Source organism: Larimichthys crocea, chromosome XIII (assembly GCF_000972845.2).
Source record: "Larimichthys crocea isolate SSNF chromosome XIII, L_crocea_2.0, whole genome shotgun sequence".
In the NCBI taxonomy this organism is placed as follows: Eukaryota; Metazoa; Chordata; class Actinopteri; family Sciaenidae; genus Larimichthys; species Larimichthys crocea.
This window is the reverse complement of record NC_040023.1, coordinates 15674679-15684252: the sequence shown is the minus strand read 5'-3', so window position 1 is coordinate 15684252 and position 9574 is coordinate 15674679. Positions and strand designations below refer to the sequence as shown.

Genomic DNA, 9574 nt, shown 5'->3' with positions numbered 1-9574 from the left:
AAGGGTTATTATACTTTACTGAGAAGTTTAAATGACTGCCCTTCAGTCAGAAGGAGTCAGTAAGAAAGTCAGTAAGAATAAATATGTCTCAGACCAACGTCAAAATCGGGTCAAAATGAGCAGTATTCTCAGCTCCAGGACTGTGAGGGCGTGTTTGCTGAATGCATCTCCTCGTGGGAGCAGTCAAGCAGCAATTTTGAAGTGAATGAAACATGTCAGATGAGTTCATGTCTACTTTTGAAACACTCTGAGCAAGATATATTAATCTCTATCTCTCTTCTAGGGGTGCAGGGGTATGCTCAGGGTGGCCTCAGCGTCATTGAGCCACCCTTTAGGACTGCCCAAAAAATCCTGAAAACTAGTGAAAAGCTGTTTTAACCTTTTCATGTGTTTTCAGCAGCTATTTTCCAACATATTTAATGTATTTTGAAAAAAATCTCAGAATTGCCTTTACAGAGACTTTAATAGTATGTGTGACAAAGTTTTATCTTTTTTTTCGAACTTGTTTGTTCATTAATTTGTTGTTGTAGGGTTACAGTTCTGGGCTTTTTTTTGTGTAGCTCAAAATCCCTGCTCTGGCTGAAGCCATGTTGGCAATCCTGCATCTTCCGCCTACCAGCTATTCTTAAAATCGGCAAATACATGGATCATCAGCAGACCTGAGGCAAGCCGATTGACACCTAGTTGCTAAAACAAGCCACTTATAACAGCACCCACCTATCAATCAAAGCGTCCTCACTGTTAATTATATGTAAATTTAATCATTAATATAATTTGAATGGGTGAGTTAAAAAAGTACAGTTGCCATGTGGTGGTGAAAATGGTTAAATTAACTATAGAGACCAAAACCGTTTTTTGTACCAGGCTGTAAACATGTTTATTTCTGCTGTGAAGTTGGACATTTCAATCCTTATGTGAAATCTTCTGTAGCCAGCCTCAAGTGGACGTTCGAGGTCTTACAGTCTTTGGCAATTTCCCAGTGGTTTCATTTCCCAGCCATGGAGGTTACTGCTTGGCCGGACTCCATGGAGGAGGTCCTGCTCCCTCTGTAGAACAGGCTCAATCAAAGGTCATTTTCAGATGATCATACATGTAAGAACTCTAAACTAAAGCCCTAATCAGTCATGTACTCATACTTTTTTTTTTTTGTGATAATAAGTTGTTTTTTGTTTGTTTGTTTGCCCTGTGTTAACCTTTCCTTCTTTATACTGTTATTGTTGTTAATCTCATTATCTTGAGAAAACAAATAAAATGTTTTACTTGTTATCACGAGACAATTGAGGAAATAAAATGTATGAATGCATGACTACTTATGGCAGGGATGTCCAAAGTATGGCCCGGGAGCCAATCGTGGCCCGCAGTCAGATTTCATGTGGCCCGAAGCTTAATTTTTATAATATATTATTTATGGCCTTCTAGGATTGTCAATGATTGTCAGATACTGTATGGCTGGAATGTTTGGCTTTTTTGGTTGACATAACAAAGCATTTGAACCGACATAACTGCTGGTGTTATATATCTGTATATGTGACACAAAATATTACTTTCTGAATAACATTGTGAAAGAGAAGAGCAAGAGTAATACTTTTTAAACTTAAATGTTAACAGACTTTGCATTACTCATAATAAGTCATGTTTAAAATGAACACGAGGTTCAGATGCGCAAGTTTAACGTGTTCAATACAATTTATTCTTTGTTATCTGACTCCAGATGTGAAAGAAAGGAATAACTGGTTTTTAGATTTGTTCACATCTGATTGGTTTAGATTTGATTACACTGTCATTTAAAATAAAAAAAATTTAAAAAGATAATTGTGACAATGAAAACAAAATTGTTACAGAACAGTGCATCATTGTCCTGTACATCCCTCCCTCTGCAAACCCAACATCTGCCTGCAGCATCATACACACCATCATCTTCACCCCCTTCTGTAATCTGACACAAACATGGTCAATCACTTTTTGTTCTTTGTCACATGTTGTTTTTGTTTGTTTGTATACCTGGAGTATTGTAACAAAAATAATTTCCTCCTGGGATTATTAAAGTATTTCTGATTCTGATTTGTCTATAACTTTTATTGTTATTGTTATTTTTAAAATGTTAGTATTATATCCAATCTCTTCCATATTCTGTTGATAGATCCCTTTAGATCTGGCCCTCGTTACCCTGAGTTAACCCCACAAACAAACGGGACACTTCTCTCGTTGCGTCGCTAGGTGGCAGCAGGGGACACTTTACGCGGGAAACGCTCACGAAGAAGCGGCATCATCCATTTCCGCTTCCAGGTCTCGGTTTAGAAACGTCGTGTGAACGGCGCCACCGAACAGAAAGTTTCTCCTGAAAACTTCCCGGTTTGAGTAGTTGGCGCATCTTTAACTGACTCTTTTCACTTTGACGTGTGTTACGTAAACGACCTGATTCAAGGATAAAGGCGGAAGCGAGAGGTTTGTGTGTTTAATTGAGCGGATGTTGATAGCAGCGTGCTAACGTGCACTAGCTGGTTGTAGCTCGTATGTTGCTCCTGGTTGGCGCAGTTTTCAGCCAAACAACAGAAACAACAGCTGGTTTCTGGACTGACTGTGTGAATTAGTCTGTGTGAGTGAATAAGTTAGTCTCTCTGCGCCTGTGGGTTTATTATGTAGTCATGTTTGGGTATGACACAGTCCAATGAGACATATAATGTGATAATCTGGCATTCGTCACGTGTTTTTGTAAATGTTATGATGTTTTTCTCTGCAGGATTGATGATGTCTCTTCCTAAACGGGAGATGGAGGAGTTGAGGCCGTGGGTGGAGCGCACTGTGAAGAAGGTGCTGGGTTTCTCTGAGCCCACGGTGGTGACAGCGGCTTTGCACTGTGTTGGAAAGGGGCTGGACAAAAGGAAGACCACAGGTAACTGCATCCACTACATCACACCTTTTTGTTTGTTTGTGCACAGAGATTTAGTTAAGACAAAGTGCATTGTGCATCAGAGGTCCAGGGCCTCAGGTAATAATCATTAGCACGCTTAATTTATCAATATAGAAGATGTTAAACAGAGAGAGATTAAATGTTTATAGTTCAGCCAAAAGGGAAATTTGCAGCGGCTTCACTTGCTGAGGACGCTCAGGTCCTTTGGTGCATCCCTGCTGGGGGCAGAATAAAACTTAATCTGGTCTAAAAGGGTCAGCTTTGTCCTGGACTGCCCATAGAGTAAAGCTGACATCCATTATGAACAACTCCTTTTTAAGCCTTTTAAACAGCTCCTTCATCAACAGACTGCTACTTCCACCATGTAAGAAGGAGCACTGCCACAGGCTGTCAGACTCTTTAACACCAGCATGACGTCAGTTATGTTGTGATTTCACTTTTATACGCTGGAGTAATTTATCCACCTTGTCTATGGTGAGCCGCTGTAGCCAAGTGAACTTCCCTCACGCTGGATCAGTTTATCTTCAAAAAGTTGTGGAGATTTGAGCCAGCGTTCACGATTGTTGTGAAGCTGCAGGCAATGTTCACGTTACATTTAACGCTACATGTAATGAAGTTTGCTTTTGACGTGCTCTGCTCTGCAATTACAAATCACTCTCTCCTCGTTTCCCTTATTTTATTTTACAGTACAGACAATGTGATTTGTCTGTACTGTGCTGCACATCCTTGTCATAGCAAAACTACCTAAATGTGCTCGGGTTATTGCAGAAGTAAGGTTGGCGTGAATGTAAAAGCTTCAGTTAAAATACCAGTTTAATCTTCAGATTCTGTGAAAGGTTGTCATTTTAGTGATTAAAGCAGTATTAGGGTTTGTGCAAATTGTTTGGCGCTCATTTCCTCTTCAGACCAGCTGCGTCCCTTCCTCGATGAGTCTGCTGGAGGTTTTGTGGAGCGTCTTTTTGAAGCTTTGGAGGAAAGCCGCACTGCCCGTGGCAACAGAGGAGCAGGCGAAAAGAACCGCAAGAGAGACCTTAAGGTGAGCAAACTACGTATGGGCACAGCAAAACTAATGTATTTATTTACCTTAGATTACAGTGACCACAGTTACATGTAGACATGTATAACAAAAACCTTCACGATGTGTAGATTAGCAGAAACATATATTAGACAATTTTGTATTTAATCACATGTTCGTCTGGATGGTGACATGTGATGTATTGTGTTTTTGTTGCCTTTTGGTTTCAGGATGTGTTTGGTGATGAGTCAGAAACCGGTGCAGTACGAGAGGCTCCAGATCCCGGAGACGGGACAGTAGCTAAGCGGAAGCGGGTCCCTCGCTTTGAGGAGGTGGAGGAGCCTGAGGTCATACCTGGACCTCCATCTGAGAGCCCTGGCATGCTCACCAAAATGCAGGTATGTGATAATCTTCTTAGTGGCAGTGATGATTATACATAAATAAGTTTTATAACTGCATTTGCTAACATTGTCTTTTTTCTGTTATTAGATAAAACAGATGATGGAGGCAGCCACAAAACAGATAGAAGAGAGGAAGAAACAACTGAGCTTTGCCTCTTCAGTCCCTGCTTCTCCAGTGAGACTAATTTTGACTTTTGACTTGATATACTAAAAGACATGTAGCACAGATTTCGGGCATTGAATTCAATATAATACTTCTTATTTCTCCCCGAATTTAGCGGTTACCTGTTCCCACGTCACAAATGGAAAACCCTCCCGTCTCACGACTTCTTGGTGCTCCTGCTGCAGCAGCTGCAGGTGGTGGGTCATCTATCGCACCCTCCCAGGCTGCCAGCTTCATGAATGATGCTATCGAGAAGGCCCGCAAAGCTGCTGAGCTGCAGGCCCGCATCCAGTCTCAATTAGCCATGAAACCTGGTATCCTCGGAGCCTTAGGGAACACCGGACCTCACAACCTAGTGGCACTAGCCAATCTACACGCTATGGGAATTGCCCCACCGTGAGTAATGTCACAGCATATATGATTTTAAAATCCCAAAAGGACATCAACTTAGAGGTGATGTCTTTTCGTTGATGTGGCAGTGTGAAAATAGGCTGCTTTCTCTTTTTATAGGAAAGTAGAAGTGAAGGAGGTGAACAAGCCAACACCTCTTATTCTGGATGACAAGGGAAGAACTGTAGATGCCAGTGGCAAAGAGGTTGAGCTCACGCACCGTATGCCCACACTGAAAGGTATGTGTATAGTAGTTCAGTACTTATCTCTCACACTTTAATTTAAGATCTTGTTTTAGCGTTTTACAAATAATTTCCCTCCCAACTGTGCAGCGAACATTCGAGCTGTAAAGAGGGAGCAGTTCCGTCAACAGCTGAAAGAGAAGCCTGGGGACGACTTGGAGTCCACATCCTACTTCGACCAACGTGTGTTTATTACGCCAGCTCAGCGCCCTCGCCGGGCCTTCAAGTTCCACGACCAGGGACGCTTTGAGAAGATTGCACAGAGAATTAGAACAAAGGTTGGATTTAACTCCTAAACCGTAAAATATCGGGAGTTGTTTCAGCCTGGTTATTTGGAATATAATAACAACTCTTCTTAATTTGTTTTTTTGTCTGTCCTGTATTAATCCTGACCTCATTCAGGCCCAGTTGGAAAGGTTGCAAAACGAGATTGCACAGGCAGCAAAGAAGACAGGAATCCAAGCATCCACCAAGCTCGCTCTGATTGCCCCTAAGAAAGAGATCGGAGAAGGGGAGGTGCCCAACATTGAGTGGTGGGACTCTTTTATCCTGCCCTACAACATAAACCTGTAAGAACCCAAACACTTTGTATGCTTTTAGGTTGAACCTGTGCTTAGAACCATTGTCATTGCCACAGTAAAGCTTCAGAATACCTAACACGATTCTTATGGCATAAATAATAGTGCAGTTTGTACAATAAACATACTGTAGATAATTGGAATGTTTTTTTCTTATTTTATGAAGAACGCCAGACACACAATTTGACGAGTTGGAGCTTTTTGGTGTGACCAACCTGGTAGAACATCCTGCACAGATTAGTCCTCCAGGTAAGTGTATCAAAGGTAAAAAGTCTGCTCCCAAAGTCAGTGTTAAACACTATAAATACCAAATGGCAGTAAAGTATTAATGTTCATTATATGAAACAATTTAATTGAGACTACATAAGCAGTAAAAACAAAAAATACAGTTTATTGTCAATATTACTATTCCCAATTATATTTATCTAACGATAAACACTGCACTGCTTCTACTTCCATGCTTTGCTGCATTCCTGAACAATGAGATGAGGATCTGTTTCGATGGAGTAGCTCTTCCTTCTCCGTTCTGCAGCCACAACATCCAGGAAATATTTGCACAGGCTGTTACTGCAGGGTGAATGTGCAGTGGCATTACAGCTCCCTAAAAGTGAAGCCAAAACATCTTCACCACCTCTGCTGGATGGCTGTTATTGTACTAAGTGAATGATTTGATGTGCAGCAGAGTTTTCTAGAGTGGACCAAGCATCTTGTACGTCAATATCGATCATGATCATTTAATTGTGGGAAGCCAAAATCGTGATTGTGATGATATTGAATTAATTGCGCACCCAAGTGTTTTCTCATTACACTTTCCTTTTTGATTTATGGCACAATACCCACAAAAAAACTAATCTGATTTACTTACATTTGCTACTGGTCTATGAAATGTCACAAATCACAGGGTCCTTTTTTAGTTTTGAAGTATTCAGTGGTTTCATTCTTAGCAGATGGAGCTGCCCATTGCAGATTTGTTGTTGTGACTCACACTTTGAAGCCATGCTTTGTTCCTGAGGAGTAAAATAACCAATCAACTTAAACTCTCCACAAGTGATTACACACCCTATAAAATGTCTTAATGGTATTTATTTAATTTCCTCAGTTGACACGGATAAGCCAGTAACGCTGGGTGTATACCTGACAAAGAAAGAACAGAAGAAACTGAGGAGACAGACACGAAGGGAGGGACAAAAAGAAGTTCAAGAGAAGGTTCGTCTGGGACTGATGCCTCCACCAGAACCCAAAGGTACCCACACACAAATATACAGTAATATTACAAGCACTACAAAAAAGATTGAATGAAATGTTACTAATGTTTGCTTTAATTTTCTCAGTACGCATCTCCAACCTGATGAGGGTACTCGGGACAGAAGCGGTTCAGGACCCCACAAAAGTGGAGGCCCATGTCAGAGCACAGATGGCCAAGAGACAAAAGTGAGTAACACACTTAACCTCTACACTGATTGTCTGCCTGTCACTCTCTCCTTGTTCCTTGCATTACTCTGAATGTGATAATCCACGAAGAACAGAAGCTTTCTTTAAAGGTTTTCTAACTGTGTCACCGTCTTTGCAGGGCTCACGAGGAGGCCAATGCAGCCCGCAAGCTCACAGCGGAGCAGAGGAAAGAGAAGAAGGTCAAGAAGTTAAAAGAAGACCTCACTAACGGTGTTCACATTGCTGTGTACAGGTGAGCATTTGCAGGGAGAAAACGTGTCGTGCAGTAAACATGAACTGTAGTTCAAATATAGTGCTGCATGTGTGTGGAAGTGTGTCTAATTTAAGCACCTTATCTTCCCTGTACAGGATCCGTAACCTGCAAAATCCTGCTAAGAAGTTTAAAGTAGAGGCCAATGCCAACCAGCTGTACCTGACGGGCACCGTAGTTCTTCACAGAGACGTCAACCTTGTTGTGGTGGAGGGAGGTAAGGGACAACACGGACAACAGCTGGTACTTTTCATGACCTGTGATTTGTATTAACATCTGCTGTGAGGAGAAATGTCTATGGTATGGAGGTTTAATGCCAATCGTAATTAGAAAATCATGAGATAATCAGTCATATACATCATTTTGTGTTGGTCAATGAATAGATTTTTCATCAGTAGGTGCTATAACGTTTTCTAAACATTCTATACTTAATCCTCCCAAATGTTGGGAAATGTCATGTGTTTTTTTGGTGCCCCTCTTTTTATTAATTATTTATAATCTTTTTTCGGTCGACTTTCATAGTTAGGCGCTCACTGGTCTGCACCTTGCTGTTTTGTATATTCTCAAAAATAAATAACTGTCTCTGCGGGCTTGATTAAAAGTAGAGAACTCCTCGAGGGGACGGTGTTACCAAGCACAACATGCACTAAATAAAATACACTCACCGTCATTGAGGAACTAACAGAAGTGAATGTCAAAAAAGAGACTCATACATAAGTTTGTGTTGGCAGGAGAAAGAAGAGAGGAGCAACATAAAGGGGGTTTAAACTTGATAAACTAAAATCATGTGTCCCTGTAATGTGTTTCTATGAGCTTTGAGTGTGTTGTGTCAGTGTAATGGCCCCAGTGTGTGACTATTGTTGTAACTTGTGCTCTATTTCATGGCAAACTTTTTTTTTTTACATGGTCTTATTTAAAAAATATAGCTGCACTAGTGGTTTGATGTCCTCTTCAAGCGGCTGAGTTTCTACAAGGTCTCATCTTCTCTCTATCCCTGCTCTATTAATCAAAGTTATGCTTAAAAATCTGAATTTCTCCCTCCTTTTTTTTTTTTTAGGCCCTAAATCCCAGAAAAAGTTCAAGAGGGTGATGATGCACAGAATCAAGTGGGAGGAACACAACAGTAAAAGAGATGGTGAGAGTAGCTTGACGTTTGAGTTATGTCTTTGCTGGTTTCATGGATACTAAAACTAATAAATAATTCTCATTTAGATCCAGATGGTGATGACGATACAAAGAGGAATAACAAGTGCTGGTTGATTTGGGAGGTGAGTGTTCACACATCATGCTTTCTGTTGTAATTTATTAAAAAAGAATATATGTTTGTGGTCTCATTCAAGTCTTAACGATTCATCCACGTTTTTTCCAGGGCACAGCTAAAGATCGTAGTTTTGGGGATATGAAGTTCAAGCAGTGCCCCACAGAGAGCATGGCCAGAGAACATTTCAAGAAACACGGCACAGAACACTACTGGGATCTAGCTCTCAGCAAGAGCGTGTTGGACAGCACAGATGACTGAAACCTGCCCGGAGAGCGTGTTGTTCCAGTTAACGTCCCCTCTTTCTACAAGCCCCCAGAACAACAGCCTCTCAAACCACTGCTGACTGGCTGCCTTCAAACGTGGGGCAGACTACATCAAGAGACTTTGAATGGAAAAGGATGAACAATAAACGTGCGTGTGGATGTTTCTGTGATGAGACAGACGGGGTGTGTGCGTAGGACGATATGAGTGTGTGCGCCTGCATCAGTGTCCATCTCTTTGGTGGTAGGCTATTGTGTTATCTGTTATCGACTATAATGTGACAGATTGCACTGAGAAATGTAAATCATCCTCCCAAGGCTTTATGTGATGACAGGGTCAGATTTATGACTTAACTTTTGTGATGTACCCTGATAATAATCCCGGTTTAAATCAAGCAGTTATTAATAAAAACTCCACCTCATCAGTGAATGCCACATTTAGAGTAAACCTGGAAGAATTACTGGGTAATGTTACAGCATTGTTATAAGTATCATTACAGGTAAAGTTCAGAGTTTAAAGCTTATTTTTTTCGATCAAATCCTTGTCTCACCTGTAGCTATACTTCGCTTTAACGTTACAGTCACAGCCTTAAATAAACAACAAAATTGAATCGACTCGTGTCCAATTTTTTTCCTCATCCGTTTCACTTG

General features: G+C 41.0%; 1 protein-coding gene across 2 annotated transcripts; it reads left to right on the top strand.

Annotated features, from left to right (window-relative positions):
• Positions 1–2249: 2249 nt before the first annotated feature.
• prpf3 (PRP3 pre-mRNA processing factor 3 homolog (yeast)) lies at positions 2250–9538 on the top strand. 2 transcript variants are annotated; one of them, XM_010750392.3, is made up of 17 exons: positions 2250–2445; positions 2741–2893; positions 3817–3947; positions 4157–4324; positions 4416–4502; positions 4606–4886; positions 5001–5119; positions 5213–5400; positions 5525–5691; positions 5867–5949; positions 6800–6943; positions 7032–7131; positions 7271–7384; positions 7501–7619; positions 8460–8537; positions 8615–8670; positions 8772–9538. In XM_010750392.3, exons 2-17 carry the CDS (start codon positions 2746–2748, stop codon positions 8919–8921), a joined length of 2133 nt encoding a protein of 710 aa, XP_010748694.1. In that variant the 5' UTR covers positions 2250–2445; positions 2741–2745; the 3' UTR covers positions 8922–9538. The 2 variants fall into 2 exon arrangements, with proteins under 2 accessions (XP_010748694.1, XP_027143044.1); XM_027287243.1 differs by lacking the exon at positions 2250–2445 and adding an exon at positions 2492–2596.
• Positions 9539–9574: the final 36 nt, after the last annotated feature.